Source organism: Ambystoma mexicanum, chromosome 3q, assembly GCF_040938575.1.
Source record: "Ambystoma mexicanum isolate Mex_15411 chromosome 3q, UKY_AmexF1_1, whole genome shotgun sequence".
Classification (NCBI taxonomy): domain Eukaryota; kingdom Metazoa; phylum Chordata; class Amphibia; order Caudata; family Ambystomatidae; genus Ambystoma; species Ambystoma mexicanum.
This window is the reverse complement of record NC_090926.1, coordinates 1,135,088,957-1,135,110,533: the sequence shown is the minus strand read 5'-3', so window position 1 is coordinate 1,135,110,533 and position 21,577 is coordinate 1,135,088,957. Positions and strand designations below refer to the sequence as shown.

Below are 21,577 nucleotides of genomic sequence, written 5' to 3'. Positions count from 1 at the left end.
TTTCTAAGCACGGACCCAGTGATCGAACCTGAGTTTCTCTGCGTTTTCTTGCTTCCATGGCGAACGGGTTGCCCCTGAACTATCCTCCCAAGAGGTAACTAGAGTACAAACTATTTCGATTACTTGAGCAAACTGATTTTTTAGATGTTCATTTAAATGTAAAAGATGCCAGAAAACGGTCTAAAACGTATATAATGCTCACAGCGGTAGACTCAATCCTAGCAGCATCTAGTGGTCATAAAACAAGCATTATTGAGAACATTCCAACTGGCGAGTACATTCGGGCTAGAAGGAACAGTAGTGACACTTCAGAATATTTGAAAGAATGTGATATCATAATACCAAGATTTTTGCAGAGAGGCTATAAAGAGGAAAATGTGTTATTTGCAGAACAAAAGGAGATGGAAAGCCCTAGGAGTGAATTGCTAGAACCCAAACATAGGCAAAAGAGTAAAAACAGGAGTCTTATAAGGATGATTATAAAGTACTCAAGAGATAGCCATACAGTGTTTAGGATTTTCCAGAAACGTTGCCACTCATAAACATTAGACCGAGACTTACTTGAATATATTGGGAAAGGTCTCACATTTGTGTATACATGAGCACCCACAATAAAAACTACTGCCAGTCCATCCTTTCCGAACCCAATTAAAAAGCAAAAGACATGGTTGAATAGAATTTTGTCATTTTTTTTAAATGTGGCACCTGCAGCATGTACCAATATGGGAATGAGATGCAGAGTATTTACTTCAACGTGAAAGAATCCTAAGTAATTAGGAATTTCATTAACTGTTGGTCAAGATGTGCAGTATATGGTATCATTTGTGTGTGGACTTATATACATTGGCAGGAAAATTAGAATAATACGAATAAGAATCAGAGAGCATCTGAGCGTATTGCAATATGATGACCCAAGATTGCACTTTCGACAGACTGGCAAGAGAAACATTAGCTTGATGACAAAGCAGGAATACGATTTGATGATTGAAGTAAGCCTATCTGAACACACAGGGAGGGGGCAGAGAGAGAAGCTTTGAGGCAAAAATTATCTAGCAATTTCAGTCAATCGAAAAGGGACTAAATTGGGATCATGAGATGCAGGTATTGCAATGAAGAAATTGCCTGTTGAGAAATATAGAATGATCATTAAAAAGGCAACGGGCTATGAGAATTGCAATCTTATCTGGGACTATTGAAAAATGCTATCTGGTTGGTAAATGTTACAACTGGTTAAATATAGCATGTGGGTAGAATATACATTGAGCAGGATGCAAAGTGGCATAATGAGGTACATTTTAAGTATACCCAATTGAAGGGTATCAATCAGCAGACCACAAGTATCCTACAGATATTGAGTTGAAGATGCTAGCAGCACAGATCTTTAATTAGTAAACAGAGATTTTTTTATTTGAGATTTATAAACTCTAAACATGTGGACCATTTGATATGATGCAGGGCTATTGAACAATTGTACGTGGTTGACAAACAAGTATATATATGAAAGAATGTGTGATAACATACCTATGGTTGGTAGGGCTATCAATGGCCATGAAGAGTATAACACATTGTGTGTTGATGTTGAATAGAATAAGATATCAATTGTGATGATAAGTGGCACAAGGTGTATCCAACGTATGGCCCATGTTGAGCGTATCAACCAGCTTATCAAAGCACTTTTGGGATTATGATTTGAGCTCTAAAACAATGAAATACTAATTCAATATTTATAGACAATTAATTTCAATCAGCGGCATACATTAATAATAATAATGGTAATGGTACTGATATGTTGGGAACAGTCAGACTTTTCCCTCTGACAAGAGCACGTAGAAGGAGTATGTGCGCATCAATATGCGACATGTTTATATATAGAAATCACTGCGTGACGTCAGCCGTCACAGCGTATAACATAACGCAGTGTTTAGAAAGGCCGTTTTTTAAAAAGACCACTGCCACAAGCCCCGCAGAACGCTGTGGTTAAGAATATAAAAGAAATTAGGACTTTACAAAGACCATACTATTGTAAGTATTAACACCAGTGGGGTTAAAGTGACTAGTGAAAGAGTTGGGACAAAGATTAGATGACAAAATGTTAAATCCTATTACCAGTTTTTTAACCTTTTTAGGGTTGTCCATGGCTATAATTGTTGCACAGCCTTGATATATATATATATATATATATATATATATATATATATATATATATATATATATATATTCACCTCTATTAGAAAAAGGCTTAAACCAATGAGCACGGATGAAGATATATGAACAATAAAATAATTAAAGGATGTGTGAATACATAGAAGTTGAGAATTAACATGAGTAACCAATGGTAAAATACCTCAATATATTGTTAAAACAAACATAAAGAAGTGTAAGAAATGTTACTTTAATAATAATATTGTCATATTTATTAATTTCAGAGACCGAGAGTAGCTTCTAGCAGACTCTAATTCAGAGATTGTCTACAGTGAGGATTAAAATAAATTGAAAAAAATATTGCTAGAAATACAAGTTATGTTTAAAACTGTTCTTTCCTAAAATGATTCATTAGAGGGAATTCAGATAAAGCCAATTTCTGCAAAGAAATGTCCTATCATGTTTCAGATACCAAAAACATTTCTGAGTAGACTAAGACAACAGAGAAATTGTAGATGAGTTATTTTGGAGCTAAAACAAATAGCAAATCTGTAAATATTGATGAGTTCATAGGGCTTTTTGCATGGTTTGGGAAACGAAGGTTTGCATCATGAGAAATGTATAATATAAGGACATTTGGGAATTTCCTGATAAGATCCACTAAGGAAAAAAAGGGGTGAATATACCAAGCTATGAAAGTGATTTAATCAAATAATTATTAAAGTAAATCAGAGAGCATTGTCCAAGTACAAAGGTGACAGTCAACATATGGAGTTTGATTGTGTGTGTGTATTCTTTTTGGGTGGTGGCCACTTGTACCACATATGAATAATAACTTCTAAAATGGAAGAGTGGTCTCATGTCACGAATCATAGAATAGACAATTGCAAGCAATATGATAATAACTAAGTAATGATTATGAAGTTTTCTTTTTCCCTTATTCGGCTACCTCCATCTGCTCCCCCCTTTATCTTGTATTATGCCTGGTATTTGTTTTTGTTTTATTTGATTAATTTTCCTTTTTCTTATGTAAATGTGTTATGAATATGTTGGAATGTTATGTGCATTTATTACACCACTGAGGAAGACCTTGAAAGGTCGAAACACGTGTTGGCTGGCTGTGCAAAACGTGTATAACTAACTTATTAAAGACTGATTTATCAGGAGTAACAACTTTGTGATTATTAGAGTTCAGGAAAAGATAGGGTAGCTCTGCAGGAAGCCGGTTAGTTTATCATATCGTCTGTATTTGTTTAAAGGCTTTGGGTTTCAGCATTTTACTAACCCAGGGCCCTGTTTGCTTGTCTTTTAGTATACAGTGAGAGTAGTGCTAGAGAAGATTACCACATAATTAGTAGAGTGTGGTAGACAGCTCAGCCAAGTTCAGCCCACTTTTTAAATTTAGAACACCTAAATATGTCCCTCCTTAATGTCATTCCTGTGTGTCCCTCATCATATCTTGGTGCTTAAAAAAAAACTTCTAAAATTAGTAGACAGAGTATAAAATGTTTCCAATGGATATATCTAATACATCTATTGGTTTATCAGTAAAAATGACACTAATTAAATTCCACAATACAGTAGGTAACATTTCCTTTATGCTTGATATCATCAGCACAACGGGTTTCAGGATTCAGGTTCCCTTCATCAGGTGCAGTTTTATACTCCCTCTACTAATTTCGACTGATTTCTTCAGCACCAAGGCGCGCAGTGGACGGGAGTATCTGATTCTTTTGGATACTTTATCAGTCTCGGTTTTATTTCCAACCTCGTGTCAAAGTTGAGGTACCCAAATTCTCTTGAAAAATTTGAATTGTTCTTTGAACTAATTTTGTACAGAAGGTGTGCACTCAACTGCACTCTCTATACATTGTTCCTCTCATTTGCCATTCCTCCCCATCTGCACTCCATTGCGATCGTTTAGGCTTATAGGTGTCGCAAGCGGCATCTAATAGCCCAAACAAACAAAGAATGAGACGGTAAGACAAGGACAGCCAGACAAATACGCCCAACTTCTTCTGCATCCACCTTGGGAGATTGTGAGACGGAAAGTCACAAAGGAATGTTTAAAACATAGTAAAAAAGATGCACTGAAGGGCACACAGGCCATTGGGGCTGACAGAAGCAAATGCGGTCTGTACACCAGCATGCAGCTTTGCACCGGTGTAGCCATAACAGCAGCAGAATGAGAAAGCAAATATATAAGCAAAGGACAGGAGCAAGTGATGAGTCAAGAGCAGAAGTGATGACGTGGCCATGGTGGGAAAGTGGAGGCCATGATCCTACAAGGAGAGCAGTTGGTTTTGAATGATCAGGGAGGAAGCCTTATTACCTGTTTGTTTAGGATACAGTGAACCAAGTAGATGAAGGGTCCCTGGAGGGAGCCCATGATGGTGAATAGGTACCCCATGACCACGGCAGCTCTGCCAATCTGAAAGAGGCCGATGATCCATGTAGAGCCCAGGATGAAGAGCTGAGCGCTGGCTCTAAAGGTCAGAAGCCTGCAATACAAACACATGCTGAAAATAACCTCAGGAAGTGCTATTGCATGCTCTGAATATGTCAGTGTGAAAGGCTTTGAGAATACCATACATGGCGGACAGATAGTACACTGAGTTAAGCACTTGCTATTCCAACTTTCTTAAGTGAATTACATGTGTAACATTCGCATGGGTTATTGTAACACCTCTTATGTGCCATAGCAGGTGATAATACCGGAAGGTGGATATTGGCAGTAAAAAGGCTGCCAATGGCATTCCGTTTTACCCCCTGCTGTGAGGGCAGGGATATTGATGCTGGTGGGGGGAGATGAATAGGGCACTCCCAGTAATAAATGGGCAAAAAATTAAATGCTGTAGCTGTAGCTGTGTTTTTACCTGCGTGCAGCTTTTGCCTGCCACCATACTGACATACAACCTTTTGCAACCAAAACAACCATCAGCAGAGCACAAGGACTGCATAGATTGCATTCTAAAATAACAAAACTCAATCTCCAGAGACACCAGGAAGAAATGCTGCCCACAGCATTCTGTGTTAGCCCTTATGCTATGGGGAAGGAGTAATTGGGCTACCGCTGGTAATAAAAAAAGAAACAAAAATGGAATGCTTTCAGCTGTGTTTTTTTTAGCAACGAGTGGCACTTGCCTTCCGCCCTAAACACCCACAACCCCGTGTAAACAAAACAATTTTTACCAGCGCACACGGACTAAATAGATACATTCTTACAACACAATTCTAGATTCAGAAAAAGTAACATGAACAAAACCAAGGTACGTGTTTCTCCCAATTTCAGGCCCTCTGCCCCCCCCCCCCCACCTCCTTGCTCTTACTCAAGCTTGCCTGCTCCACAAAGATGCTGGACTATAGCTTTGAAGCGGTGGCAGAAATGTATGTGGCCCCCTCACGATTCATTTACGGAGCCTTTCTCTGTTTTACCCAGGTTCACAGGCACACTTTGCTGTCTGACCAAACTGGCTATTTTGCAGTTCCAGGTTCTACTATCCTCTCTTTTTGGCCACAACCAAGGCCAGTTCCAATCCTCATTACCCCTGTGTCTCTGGTCCTCACATCCCCTCTTATTCCTGCTCGACCCTATTGCTAAACTTTATCTCACCAGCATATGGAGGCATATCCCCATGCAAAGTGTGTCAAACAAGACACATAGGTCAGCCCTCCACACCACAATGCTGGGTGAGCCTGCTCCATTTCCTTTCAAAATCATGGCAACCTTACACGCCTACCTTGTTTCTATCTAGCACTGGTCACTTAAACACTGGAGGGATTGCCTCCCGCCTTGGGCTCGTGAGAAGTGCCCACAATGCGATTTAAGCCCAGTGACCAGTTTTCTCTCTACACAGTACTGGTGTTCCACAACTGACTGCAGTATGCTTTTTTAACTGTCTGGACCATTGAAGGGGTTAGAACAAGATTGATAGTTAATCATCCAACTGGTTTGATGTCGGCAGCAACCACCAACTTACCAAACCCATCCTGTATTCTCACAACCATGTCTATTACTGCACAATGTTCCAGGAGGCATTTAATACTAGAGAAAAGGTACTCCTGAAAGTCTGAGATTTTTTCATGCCAGCAAAACGACCACATGATGCAGCTACTAAAACTTCCCAAGTCAGACTTGCACTCTTAAAATCCAGATCTACAGCCAATAAGGATCACATGACCACTAATATAATAAAGGACAAATATGTTAACCTCAAATCTATTATCATGATCTGGTTCCCTGTCCACAACCTAAGCTCTCCCGATAATCTCAACTCAGAAGTACCTCCCTTGGCTTCGTTTTAAACTTGAGATCTACAGTATCTAATTTACTCCTGGATTGACCGATCCCATGACCTCTTTGATCCTTAGTTTGCAGTGGCATTTTTTGAAGCCAATGACTCCAAATATAAATATGTTATACCTTTAAAGCCACCTCTCTTGGCAATGTTTTGCAATCTGCTTCAAACCTATCAACCACCATACTACAGGTCCTTAATTGGTTAACTGCTTGCAATGACGTCAATAAACCAAAACACCCAGTCCTACAGTAGTGAAATCTGCCTGATAACATTACAGGACTTGACATTACCGTACACCCTATCAATGCCATAGGCAGAGATGCTAAATTAATTTTGACCCAGGTGTTATGTCAGTAAGTATGGTAATTTGGCCTTTGATCCCAATCACTTCACATTAAGTAAAATCTGGGATGTAATAAATAATGTAACTAAGAGCACGATTAAGATTAATAAAATGACAAATAACTATTAAAACACACAACTGCTTACTTACCAACCATATTTAAAATAGGCTACTGCTTTAGTGTACAATTAGTGGGGTCAATGTGTTCCAACTGTAGATCCATACGATAAAACATAGTTGAGGTGCCCTGCTTTCATATGCCAGTAGAGCTAAGGAGCTCCAGTACCAACATATATGTCCAGTCAATACCTCCAGTCATATACCTGGTCACTATTTTACAGTAAAGCCTCACGTGTACTAGTGAGGCTCTCAATTGCCAGTTTCAGCCTGAAATGCCCAAATATGTCCGTCCTATTCAAGATAAAGCATCATGAGATATTTTACAAATGAGTGGAGCACACTGCTTAATGCCAGCAGAAATGTACGCTTGGCTGTACTCTCTGCATTTTAAAACAGACTTGTTGACAGACCCAAAACAAATCTGGGGACTCATTTTCACATAGAGAGATACACTGTTTTATGTATTTGGAAATGTGATCCATTGTATAAGTGGTAGAGTAGCAAACCAATCTGACAAAAACAGACTGCTGTGTTTACAAAGTAAATTTAATCAGTTTACATTAAGTAATTATAAATAGAAAAGCATGAACTGTATATTGCAGCTTCGGATTTAATATTATGTAAAATAATTATTTATATTTAGTGCAAGTACTGTCTTGAACAATAAAGGAAGCATCAGCCATTTTATGAGAAAAACTATTGAATGATTAGCAAATGTTAATCCTATGATGCAGACAGATGGCTGGCTATGGGTATTGTGGGAGTAGTAATGGGAGGAACATTATATTAGCCTCTCACATCATCATGATTGGCAGCTTCCAGTTTTTGCTAATAAACGGCCTAAGCTTTGCTGTAGGATGGCTTGATGTTACAACAGGTTTACAGAACATAATTGACTTGTTCGCTGTTCATTCTTGCTATAACTGCAGTCTACACATTGAACTATCAGCAGTTTCAACTTTTAAAACTGGAGATTAACACACAAGTCAGGGTTGGTTGGCTGGGTTCAGATAAACATGACTTCAGACAACAGAGCTGAACCACAGAGTTTGAAGACAGAGGTGAACTACAGGGCTGGTCTGTGTGGGCAGGAAGAAGCAAGCATCTACTTTGATACAACTCCATAGCAGGGTAAATGTTCTTATGGGCCTCAAATTGGCACTTTGACAAATCTTTCCAAATTCACATTGTCTGCATGCTTCTATATATTGACGTGTACTTAAATAGCTTTTACTCATTCTTTTTCACATCTTTTTCTGCAGGTGGATTTAATGGTTTAACCTGCATTTTTCAAATTATGTTTTTTTAACTGCCTTTAGATGCCCTTCTTTGTGAAAGTATTTTTAGCCCTTTCCATTTAGCTATTTTTTGTGCCTGGTGTAGCCTCACCTGTCAATTAGCTCGCCAATCCGGAAGAGCACTAATGTGAATAAATGTTCAGTGTTACGCTGCCATATTGGAGATGCCTCTACATATTGTTGATTGTAATTTATTCATGAATATTAATGCTCATCTTGGAGATTGCATATGGCAATGATAGTTGTAATGGTCATATATTAACTCTGCAAAAAATGTAATATACATAATAACGAACAAGCGCGGAAGCAGTCTTTGTGTTGTTTTAGTGAAGAAAGTTATTGATGATATCTAATATAAATCACTCACATGGGGGTAATACGAATTGGTTCATAGATGCTTTGGAGGTACATCCATAACAATACTGCTATCTAACAGTAAACCTGTAATGTGCTCTAGGAAAGTAGTTTCACTTGAGTTTCAGTTTAGATTAGTGTATTTCAGTTAACAAGAGCACAATGCCAGAACTCAACTAAAAGGTGCTGTACATAAAACAAAGTAACTCGTTAGATAGCCAATCCCCTAACATACAGAAAAAACAGTTCCAGAACATCACAATCAATGGTATCAGCCCAAGAAAAAGATTAGATGTACCAATGCTTGCACAAATGCATTTTCTGGTACATAATATGGGCACGAAGCATTCTTGACAAAAGGGCCAAAGAATGCAAAAGAGCCATGCCTCATAACTGAATAAATGTGCATGACAGCTTTTTGCTTGTAACATAACTGCCAATTAATCTCCTGCCAAGTCTGAACCCAATAAGGCACAAGTAATTTAAAATAGGAAGTGATGTCCAGATAGGACGATCATCTTCCACAGAAGATCAACTATCAATGACAGTATCAAACGCTGCAGCAATTTCATCGTAGGTTAATGCCTCATACACCTCGTATAATCATCATGTGGAAGGAACAGCCTGTATGGTAAATCAACTGCAGAGGATATTGGAGGATACCACAGTCTTGGATCCTGCAAAGTCAGGTGGTTTTCACTGTAGGCATGGCACAGAGAGCTAGAGGTGGTCTCAATGGTGGATAATAAAAGGTTAGTGGATGAAGACAGCACTTGGGTCACTTATATTCTTTTATTTGTTAGCAGCATTTGATGCTGGTGATCATGCCATTCTAGCTGGACGACTTCTCAGTTGGGGTATTCGGTGTACTGCACTGCCCATGAAAAGCTGAATGAATGAATGAATGAATGATGATAGAAGACACATTACATCACAAAAATCATGTGAGTGTCAGTCGCTTGCCTTGGCACGTGGAGGGCTGCAGGATTTAGAATGAATCCTTAGTAATGAATTTCTAGTCTTAAGTCAATGATTTACTGATCCTTTGTCATCTACAGGGGAATTTGTGAATTGCATTTAACAACTATCAAATATGTGTGTCGGAGGTAAGTGACGTGATGGGTAAAAATACACTAAAGTCAGTTCATCAAAGATGGACCCTACTCTGTGGTGCTCAGGTTAGCAGATTTTGATGCAAAATTCTGGCCAGAGTCAATTAACAAATATCCAACTTAAAATAAAATGCACACGTCCACAGATCCTAACCAACTAGTAAGGAGAGGCAGGTTTCCATGAAGTACCAAGCCCGGGGTCAATAGAACACAGACAAATCAGGTCCCTGGTATGGGAGAAGCAAAGGGGGAAAGGGAACAACACCAGGGTGCAAAGAGAGACACCACCTCCAGTGAAAACAAACAGCAGAAGAAGAACACATACCCAGTTCCAACAAAAGTAGTTAAGGTCTTAACACAAAAGAAATTTAAGACATGCAAGTACAAAAAATAGACAGACCCACAAAGAAACAGGCACTGACAGAGGGTCTAGATTGGGCCGAATAGGTATATGGCTCATCCAGGAATTGGTCAAGCTGAGAAACTGCGAGGATGCCAAAACAGAATGTGTTACACGGGTAATCGGGGACAGGCCAAGTCAGACTCTGCAAAGACAAACCAGGAGAGAATCAGCAGGCTGGGAATCTGGGGACAGGTCGAGTCAAAACCAGACACAGAAGAGTGGGGAGAAGCCATACTCAGAAGAAGCATCTCAGGAGGATATCTTGTGGAGGAGCACCCCAGAGCTTCTGTGCATTCGTGCCATGGTGTAATCGTGCATGCATGTTGCTTTATGGGCATACTGGTAATTGTAGCCCCATGGCCAAGAAGGCTACCATCTCCAAGCAATATGAGAGGCACCACATGGGGTAACAGTGCGGGTGGAAATGCTACTACTGATTGCCATGTGGAGTACGCCCTGGGCCCCAACCGCAAAGGGCGTGCCCTTAAGCCAAGAAGTACGGATTCCTAACAGTCAGGAAGGGTGGGAAGATTGATATTAAAGGAGGTGCTTAAATGCCTTAACTATGAATTACAATTGTCTAGACGTGCAGATTAACAATGTACCGAAGTTTAGAGACAATGATGTGACAACCACAAATGGACAATCATTGCTCTGGAAGAGGTCCCCACACCTTCCACTGTTACTCCGTTCCCCTCCATCTTAGACTTGAAGATTACCCCAAGACATGCTGCCATGGACTGAAAAATCACCTGTTACTTGACACCTATGGTCCTTTCTCACCTTGATGGGTGCATGTCCTTCCACTAACTGTAGACGGCACAAATGTTTCACAATTGCACGACTTTCTGTACCCAACCCCCAGTGCCCCCCAAAAAATGAACGCATTCCCCTCATGAGTCACCCATGTACGTAAGGGGCATGCAACCCACAGCTATCCAGAGGCTTTGGACTACGACTCCCATGACCCCTCACCATTGACTTTTCCGGCCTATGGCAGATGGGAGTTGTAGTCCAGTAACACCTGGCATGGCTGTTGTTAGTGTTTCTTATCAACTGTATGAATGCAAGGCAAAAAGAAGAAGAAGTTTACAAATAAACTAAATCATCAACAAAAGAAGAATTGCAAACCACTTTTTCTCACACTCACATATGGTGGGAACCATCAAAACACTTTACCTGTTGTCTTTCAGAGACGATACATTAGCATTGACAGCAGACAGCTTCTTAGCCAGTATATATAACGTTAAGGCAAATAGGAAAGAGTTAATCTGAAAATAAACAGAGACAAAAAGTGTTAGGATATATGTTTATATAAGCGTCTAGTTTTGTGTGTGCTCATCTGAGCTTGGTTGTGTGCCTGTTTAAATGGGTGGTCGGTCAAAAGGCCGAAAAAAAAATCCTGAATAACAAAAATCTCGAAAAAAAAGGCCGAAAAAAAATATCGAATTTATTATTTTTTTATATATATGTATTTTTTTGGGTAAGGTAAGTTAAAAAAAAGGGTTAAAATAAAAAAAAAATAGAAAAAAGGGGGGTTGGGGGGGAACCCCCCATTTCGAAAAAAAACGTCATAAAAAAAATTCGATATTTTTTTTTTCGGCCTTTTTTTTCGTGATTTATTTTTTCGAGATTTCTAATTTCGGTTTTATGACCATAAACCGTTTAAATGTCTACTAATAGGCGGAATCTGCCCATTTTCCTATTGGTGTGTCAGTAAAAAGTAAAAACACATAATAACTGCAGAATCGTGGGCAATTTTATTCCAGAGACAGAACAACAAAGCATTATTTCTCATGCCAAACACAGAGATCGACTAGATCGTTGTCACCCAATACCAATATTATTTGCAATAGCATAGTGCCCAATTCTATTGTATTTCCTGTTAGGGTGCATGGAACCTGTCTGGCACTTCATTTACAGATAGACAATTCTTTAGATTAACACTTTTACAAACTCATTAATATCACAGGGATTCAACCTGAATGATTAAAGCCATAATTGTTGTGCTTCTGTGTTTTGTGTTATTCTTTAAATCACAGGGAAAGTGATAAACCTAGGTATGCTCAACTAGAGTGCTTATAAAAGTAAACACACACACACACACCTTTGTTCCCTCTCCCTGCAATATGTCTTGTTTATATTGCAGTATTGTGTTATTAATGGATTATTTTATTGTATTTTTTTGTCCAGTGCTGGCACTGCCCACATGGTCACAGCAAATTACAAGTTTTTAAAAGGTGGGAGGTACAGAGACGTAATATCACCAAATATCACCAAAATGCCAGGGGTAGCGGAAGTGACATCACACGACCCGTGACGGCTGATGACATCACATGAAGTGATGTCATTTGACCCCACCCAAAGCGATATCACAGGAAGCGATGGAACACTACCTTTCACCCCTTAACAAAACAGCAAGTGGCATTACATAGTATTGTTCCTATGTACACTGAGAAAATGTTTACGATATCACTATATTGTGATATACATTTCAAACAAGAAAGGATCGCTATATGTATCGTTGAGATCAGTGTGTATAGGCCCATGTTACCAAATTACTGTGAATGCAAGCAGACGTCCATAGCCAAATGATAATGATGAGTTATTATATAGCACTTAAGCTTAAGCGATTTATGTAGAACAAATATACATGTGTTGGTACTCAATTATCGACTTCAGAAGGATGAAAGGCTGAGTTGAGGTGTTTATGAACAGACTAAATCAGTGATGCACCCCCTGAAGTGTGCCTGAAATAAACCTTTAATGAGTTTAGCAATTATTGTAATGAATTTCAGAAAGACAAATTATTTGGTATTCCTATTCTTTCTTATTTAGAGTCACTGCTGAAAGTGTTCGAGTTGTGGAAACCCTCTTCTTTTTTTTTTTTTTTAAAGAGCCCTGAACATGAAAGCCAGTCACTCCAGAAGCAAAGAGCCACATGGCACTGGCCACAGCCCAGGACATTGCATAACATTTTTTTTTCAAACTTTTTTTTTCTTTTTGTTTTGTTAGAGGTAGCAAGGGAGACGTCAGCAGTCGCATTTGCGACCCCTGTCGACCATAAATGACATCCCTGGGGAGGTGAAACCGAAGTTACAACATTTCTTTAGGGCAGGGTAGGAAGATTGGGATAGTCAGGCAATTGCAGGCTGGATTAGGCGTGGGGAAAGGGTTATGTTTTGAGGCTTTTCTTATGGAAAGTGGCGATGGAGGGTGCAGTGCAGGTGTAGGGTGGTGGGTGGTAGGCTCTGGATGCCCACTGCGTGATTGCTTGTTTTTGTGTGCTTGCTAGTTTACAGAGTGGAATGCAGGGGAGATTTTTTTAAACCTCATTATGAGTTGGGCAATGCGGCTAAATTTGGCATTAATACAGCAGGGACAGAGTTACCACCTCATGACAGCTGCATTACCGCATCGCCCAAATATGTTTTGGTGGCATGGTGGAAGAAAAACCTTCAGCAAAATTCTGGAGGGAATTCCTTCACCTTAAAACCAAAATGCAGCCATTTCGGTGGAATTACCGCTGGTAGTAATTCTGCCGAAATCCCTATGGAGTCCTATGGAGTCCATAAATGGAGACTAACGCCACCATACAGCCATTTATAATCCGCCGGTAATTCCGCAGGACCAAGTGGCGGTAACATTAATACAGTTTGGTGGTAAGTCTGCCAAAATACCACCAAAGTTTGCAATGAAGCCCACATTTTGGCTGGCTTGTCTGGTGTTGGTGTGGGTGAGTGGTTTCAGTTTTTTGTAAAGGTAAGATAGGGTTTTGAAGTGGATGGCTTTGTATACGATGCAGAGTCCTTTACCAGTGATTCTCTGTGGTATGGGGAGCAGGTTGAGCTGGGGTGAGGTTTTTGGTTAGGTTCAGGATTTGACTTGCTGCTGTATTTTGCAGGAGGGTGAAGGTGCTGTTGAGGAGTACACTAATGACAACATTTTCATAGTCCAGCTCGGTGTTTTGACTGCAGTGAGGAAGTTGTCAAGGGGAAGGATTTGTCTTATCTAGCTTAGGTGGTGAAGTTGAATGTTGCATGTTTTGGTAACAGCAGATAAGTGGTGAGAGAAGTAAAGGTGGGGGTTGATGATGAAGCCTATTGATTTGACAGATGTGGAGAGGGATATGCTTCGGTTGTGTGTTTGTTTCTGTGAGGCATGGGGGCGGACGAGGAGGTATTCTGTTTGAAAAGGGTTGAGTTTAAAGAAATGGGTGGCTATTCAGGTGTTGATGGTGGAGAGGCAGCTTTTGAAGGTGCAGAGATGTGGCAGGGATAAACTTTGGTAGTGTATTTGTTTGTCATCTGTGCAGTAATGAACCTTTATGCTGTGGTTGCTAAAGGTCTGTTCCAGGGATTCAACATATAGTTAGAAGAGCAGGGGAGAAACGAAGGATCCTTCCCGAACCCTGTACTTGACTAGGGTGGGGACTGATCGATAGCCGGTATGGTGACAGCGTGTCCTGTCAGTGAGAAGGAGGTGAACGAATTGAGAACAGTGCTGTGGGATAGGGTGTTTAGGAGAATGGTGACATCACTGGTGTTAAAGCTGCGGAGAGGTTCAGAAGTACGAGGAGGGCTTTGTAAGTGATGTTGTGGAAGTCATCCAGGATGTAAAGTGTAGCATTCCAGGTGCTGTTGAAAGCCAGATCAGAAGGGGTTGAGGAAGTTGTTTGTGGTGACACTATTGTAATGGGATACTAACACTATAGTTAAGGTGACATGACACTTTACATTGGAAAATGAAAAAGTGTTCACAAACCTTTGACCTTCTCCATGCAAGTTCACCAAAGTGGGCAAAAAGCAGGTCCGGCCTCATGCTAACACACATGTTTTTTTCATGAAATTTGTCTCAAAACTGAATTTTGGGATTTTGAAATGTTCACCATACACCTAGTGCTTTCCTGGAACTAGTACCTACTGTAGCAAGTTTGAAAATTAATTAAGCCAATCTTGAAATAGTCACTTTAGGACAAACAAATACTTGAGGTGTGGTACACAGTGGGAGGTGGATTACAGCGGGAGGATCACTTTTGGAGAGACTCAACCTCTAGGAACAAGGACGAACATCTAGGGAGAATGCAGTACAATCCCCTCTCAATCACACCTCCTCAACATACACCTATTCTACACCCCAGTAAAACACCCAACCACCCCAAGTACAGGTATAGCTCCAGTGACCTAATGTCCACTGAGATGAAGAAGAGCCTAGACTACCCAAGGCAGACTTACATGACAAACACTGGGACGAGGAGGAGGTGCAGAACTATGAATATCACTACCAAAAGTAGGTGTGAGCATTCTAGTTCTTCACTGAGGGCCACTACCAAGACAAACATAAAAACAGAAGGCAGTTTGTTATGCCATCCCTGGAGGAGCCGATGTCTGAGTGGTGGTTTGGAACGGGAAGAAGTTGAGGCTGCAGACAGGATCCTGTCGGAAAGAAGCAGGCGTCTCTACCGGGTCCGATGTGGAAGCACCTGTCCGGTGGCCAGAAGAAGAACTGGGCCGACTGGAAAAAGCAGAGGTACCACGTGGTCCAGAACGGGCGAGAACGCTGGACGAAGCCAGCAGCTCTAGTGCGGCCAACCAAAGGGAGAAGTAAGCAGAGGCAACAAAAAGCCCAAGAATGGGTCTCAGGAACGCCTGAAGCCCGCCAAGACGTTCCCTAAAGGTAGGGAAGGAAACAGAGCCGTTTGTGGGGACCAAAGGGGCTGTTAACACTTAAGGGTAAGTGTCAGAGAAGCCCGACATGAGAATTGGGGTAGTGGAAGACCCCCAGAGAAAGAGAGAAATATTGTGAATGATAAAGGGGAGGAACATTACATAACCCCAAAACTTGAGAGAGGAAGTGAAGAGTACTTTGTCGATCATATCCTTTGCAACAGTATTTGGCAGGTTAGTGATCAAGTTTGTTCAACAAGCTAAGTGTGAATGAAGAGAACTATGTAAATCATCTGCTTTGTGACAGTACCTGGCACGATAGTGAACCAGGTCTGTCCAATGAGCGCAATAGAGGAATACGGGTCTGGGACCGACGGCAAAAAAAGGCAAGAAAGAACATCCCTCTTCCTCGTAGCAGTACTTGGGAAGCCAGAGAACCAAATGGGTCGTATTGGGAAAACCTGGGTCAAAGACCATACTGGTGTATCAACTTTTGGGAAGACTAAAAAGTAAGATACAAAGATCACCAGAAATAAGTCATTCACCCTGGGTACTGTTGAACGTAACTTGAGTGTGAAACCAAGATACCAGAAGAAGGGAGTGATTCTCCTGGTAGTGCTTTGTACACAAGAAAAGTCAAGAGGCCAAGGGAAGGCGAGTCATTCTCCCCTGGTGTAAATAAAAGGTGAACCTTCTGTTGCAGACTGTTATAGGAGTGGCAGTCCCTTGTTTGTGGAACATTGTGACAAGGGGATGGGAGTCATTCCCTCTGGTTAAAAACTGCTAACCAGAACAGTGCAACCCAGTTCAGGAGAAGGGAGTTATTCTCCTGGACCAAGAACATTGATGAAACATTCTAGTTTAGTTATAAGTATAAGGGACAGAATTAGAGATGTTGACACATGACAGTGGACTCTTTAATTCACAAGTACATTCTGACTGACTCATTAGTATTTAAGCTGAGGCAGGGAAATCTCTCTTAGAGATAGGGAAAGTTAGGTTTTCTCTTTATTTTCTTGGTTAATAAAAGTCTATAACCAAAATAATGCAGCCTTTGTGACAGTCTCCACCTTCTGCACCCTTACAATCCTTCTGAATGAGCGTAAACATATATGGCACGCTTAGAACGATGTAGGCATACAAAGCGGCCAGTATATGAGTGAAAAAAGGCAGAAAGCTGAGACTGTGCATAGGCACAGAACAAAGTTTGGAGTGCAAACAGAGCTATGGTGCACATAATCTACAGACCCACAATATGCGCAGAAAGAATAGGCATAAACACCTCACCTCTGCATACCCCACACAAAAAAACCCACAAATGTACACATCACATACACAAAACCCATACACATACTGCCCTCTGCTTCACCTGCCACCGCACATAGATCCCAAATGCCAACCACACACATACATATTCTACACAATAACTCAAGCACATAACCATAGCCACTACAAATTGTGACAAAATGACTTCTGGCCCACAGGAGTACAACACCGCACAGCGAGTAGGGCGCTCGCTTTGACATCCGTGCGGAGCCTGCTAACGCAGGTTTGAATCCCAGCAGGGCCAAACTCAGCCTTTCATCCTTCCGAGGTCGATAAATGAGCACCACACACCATGGGTAATAATAAGCAGCGCTCAGATACCTGAGGTTTTGTAGCGCTATATAAGTGCCAAATTATTATTATTTTTTTTTTATTTAACAATGAGTAGTAGCTACAGCACCGACTCAGCCCTCATACTTCTACAGAACACTATGGATCCCAATCATAAAGATTAAACAGACACTGTTAAGAAATAGGCCTCCTTCGCTTTTTATGTTAACATTGGCCGAGGGAAGGCAATACTCTCAAGAGGGGTGTGAATGTGATTCAGTAGCAATCCAAACAGTTCAACAGTTTAAAATAAAGACTGGACCAAGGGGGAATCTATTAGTCAATAATAGCATTCTGCCGTTCTTGGCGGTCTGGCAGCATTGAACCAGGCTTTTTGCACCGCTACAAATTCGGCTGCAGAGGTTAGTGTAATCCCAAGTGATGAGTAGCCATCAGGCTGGTTCAATACAGTAGCTCAGAGCAGTTCAAGGGCGGCATTGGAACAATGCAGTTCGAATGGCTCACCAGGGTCGGTTTGAAGATCGCGTCCAGCTCAAGACGTAACTAGTTGTTAGGGTCTGTGTGTGACACTAGAGCAGCTTGAGTCGAGGTGTAATAATGGTTTGAAGCTGTTATCCTCATAATCCGAGGTGATGTTTGATGGAACGTAAACTGCATGTCAAGCCATTTCGAGTCATTTGGTAACCACTGGTTCACGTCTATGTGTGATGCTATCTTTCCAACTGTTTGAGATGAGATATGGAATTGAGCAGTTGGTTCGAGTCAAACAGGTGATGGGCTCCGCTAGAGATGAGATGGGATTGAGCAGAAGATCACTACGATTCGAATAGATGAGGATCGTAAAGGCCATCAGGTATGGAACCACAGCCAGTTCGATGGGCAAGATGCTGGTAACTGGATAAGCAGTTTGAGTTGTGCGGTTTGTGCAGGGTCCGAAGGTCATGGTTCAATGATCCCCCAGGGTCTGGTTGACTGTTGATAAAGATTGGCAATGAAGATGCTGGCAGCTGAAAAGGTGGATCAAACAATGTGGGTACAGCGATGATCTTCTTATTCAAGTTGTGGCAATGATGCACACGTTGGAGTGGTGCGATGGTGAGTTGGTTCAAAGGTGCAACAAAGCAATTCAGTGATCGGGAAAGTGTCAAAGGAAGCACAGGAGGGTCCTGTTGGTTTGGCAGGGTTTAACAATCTCAAATCACTGCTTGAATTGGTAGATGGTGAAAATAAAGGGATCCTGGCTGTCTTGACTCTGAGGGTACTGGTTACTATGAGTCCCAATCGAGGGACTCAAGGATAAGATTAGTCCTTGCTTACCACAGTAAAGGCTGGAACACAACTTCAGGAGTCCTTCAACATGGTGCGGCTCTGGGCCACAATGTGGCTGTCAGAGATGCAGGTCTTGCTTCATCAGCAGGTCACCTTAAATGTGCCCTGGGGATGGTTAAGAAGAAGAGCTTGCCTCTGCCTTGGACAGTCTACATCTCCGGCAGTGGCTTTGTAAAAATCAACTCTCTCAGCAGACTACATGTGTGCCTTTGCCAAGGAATGCATTTTTATTTATGGCGGCACTACGTGTGCGCCTGTGCCAGGCAGTGCACTTTGATTTACGGCAACATTACTCTGCGCCCCTGCCAAGGAATGCACTTTTATTTATGGTGGCACTACGTGTGCGTTTGTGTCTAGGAATGCACTTTTATATTACAGTGGCACTACATGCACCCAGTTGACATTGAGGAGCTTTGAGGAGTTGAGTTCACCCAGAATTGTTACCAATTTCCAACTTTGAAGCAAGTGGCAGGGTCTGTCATGTTTTATGTCTGTTTGGTATGGGGCAACGCAGAATCCAGAGAGGGGGGTCATTTAACTTTGTACAGCCCCCTGAAAACTGTAAGTGCGAGTGTGTTGTTCACTGAGTTCATCTTGACAACGTTAAATGGGAAGTCAGATCCATCCTGTTTGTTTGAACAGTGAAAAGAAGTAGAAGGTGTTGTATCCTGCCCTTGTCTCTCAGGGCGTAATTCATAGAATTTAGCGCACAAGTGGCGCATCCAAGACCCATTTTAGCGCACAGCGTATTCATGGATACTAACATCCATAATCAGCCGTGGCGCAGGGTGGTGCAGCGACCCTGCAGCAGCGCCAGTTATGCCCCCAAACCCGCCCCGTGCGCCAAAACCATCGCACAAATCCAGTACATGGTGCAAAGGCCAGTGGACCAGCATACAGCCCCCCAACCACGAAATCGCGTGTAAAACTCCATGTGCATCCCCGGAATACACGTACCCCGCTCGCACCAGTGAAAACATGTGGAAAAAGTCCCCCCTGTGGAGTGCCCAGGGTGGATGGGCTGCCTGCGGGCCATGGAATGGGGTGATGGGCTGCCTGCGGGGCATGCCCAGGGGTGATGGGCTGCCTGCGGGGCCTGGACTGGGGTGATGGGTTGCCTGTGGGGCCTGGACTGGGGTGATGGGCTGCCTGCGGGGCATGGCCAGGGGTGTGGGGTGGTACCCTGTGGTGTGGGCTGCCTGTGGGGCATGGGGAAAGGGTGGCACCCCTGGGAGGCACACACTGCCAAATATCCATCCTGAGCCGTGCCCTCTCCGCTCGCCGCCTCTCCGCATCTATTTGCCGGCCCAACTGCTGCCACACGGAAGACACTCCCAGTCGGGGGTCCTCCTGCCCCTTGGCCGATGCCTGAACCCGGGGTGTTGATGGCCCCGAGCCATGATGCCTCCCACTCTGAGCCTGCTGCTGCCTCCAACGCAACTGCCTCTGCCACCACGACGGCATCCGGGCTGATGGAATCCCCCGGCGCCATCGTGCACGTGCCCTGCCCAATGATGCCGGCACATCCACCATCCTCTGGGGTCCAGTTGGTGGGGTGTCCACCCCTGCTGGACCGACTGACTCCCGACTGCGGCAGGGATGGGATCTCCACCAGACTAGCTGCGTTGGTTGGGGAAGGTCCATAGGGGGCTCTAGTGGCATCTGGGCCAGAAGACGGCACGGAGAATGACTGGCGTATAGTGTGCACAGAGGAAGAGAGGGCCGCAAGAGTGGCCGACATATGGAGGAAACCCCCGACCACGGTCCCTCCCAACTAGGCCACGTTGGCACACAGCTCTTCGTGATGACGTGCGTGGTCCCCCCAGGAAGCACGCACGTCGTCACAAATGTCATGTGTGCCCAACGCGACACCAATCAGGATGGACTCAATCCGGTCACGGGTTGCCTCGTCTGCCCCTCCGCGATGACCTGTGCTGCCTCCTGACTCTGCCCCTGGACTGCACCACTTGCACCAGTGGTACCACCCTCACCAGGACCCATGTGCGGCTCTGTAGCGGCCTCCTCCTCCTCTGTACACACCAGCAACCTGGATGGCTCCGCACCGTCTTCTGCCGTCACAGGCCCCTGTGGGGGCTCACCCACCCCTTCCGTTGCAGCCGTAGTGGCAGACGCGACACCAGTCCCCTCGCTCCCGGATGATTGCATTTCCTGGCAGGGTAACTGGGCCTTGCGTCGCCAGCCGCTAAAGGCATCCCTGCCGCTTTCCTCCACAGCGCCGTCTCCGCCCTCTTTTTCACTCGCCGCTGTGTAAAGGGAGACATTTAACACAAGCATCAGGTACTGGACTTACAGTCCCCTAGACAGAAAGCAATAGCACATGAGTGGCACTGTCAAACGTCACTTCCCATCATGTCTCCCAACACCACATGGGTCAGTGCAGGCAACACACATGCAGGAAACGGCATGGCACATGCAACAAACATTTGCATCTATGTCCACGGCACCGTAGAAACATCCAATGGTGGGCTGAAACTCACATGCATCATGGGACATGCTGATCACACGCATCACCGGAGGGTCATGCATCGGGCCCCGTATACCCACAGACACAGTGGATACAAGGATGAGTAGGCTGTATCAGTGAATCAACACATCGTCACGGATATGTGTCATGCATCCATGGCGCACAAACTACTCAGACACACAGACGTGTACATCATGCATGTCCATGACAGCAGCACACATCTCTCACACCTCAAACATGTCAAAGTACAGACACAGGCATGTGTACATGTGTGCATTCCGCATGCTGCTCCGCATAATGCATTGTAACACATACACCATCCATGTGGGTCATGCCTGACTGGACATGCAGCACCATCATGTCCCTGCACACACACACACATCCAAACATGACCCATGTCACACATG

At 43.0% G+C, this 21,577-nt stretch overlaps 1 protein-coding gene across 3 annotated transcripts in view; it reads right to left on the bottom strand.

Annotated features, from left to right (window-relative positions):
• Positions 1-21,577, bottom strand: part of LOC138447680 (adhesion G protein-coupled receptor E1-like) — a 908,650-nt gene that overhangs the window by 20,053 nt on the left and 867,020 nt on the right. For all 3 annotated transcript variants that reach the window (XM_069603943.1, XM_069603945.1, XM_069603944.1), the window contains 2 exons: positions 11,253-11,344; positions 4,475-4,643 (listed from right to left, as the gene is read on the bottom strand). In XM_069603943.1, the coding sequence (XP_069460044.1) occupies positions 4,475-4,643; positions 11,253-11,344 (261 nt within the window). The remainder of the gene's footprint in view (positions 1-4,474; positions 4,644-11,252; positions 11,345-21,577) is intronic.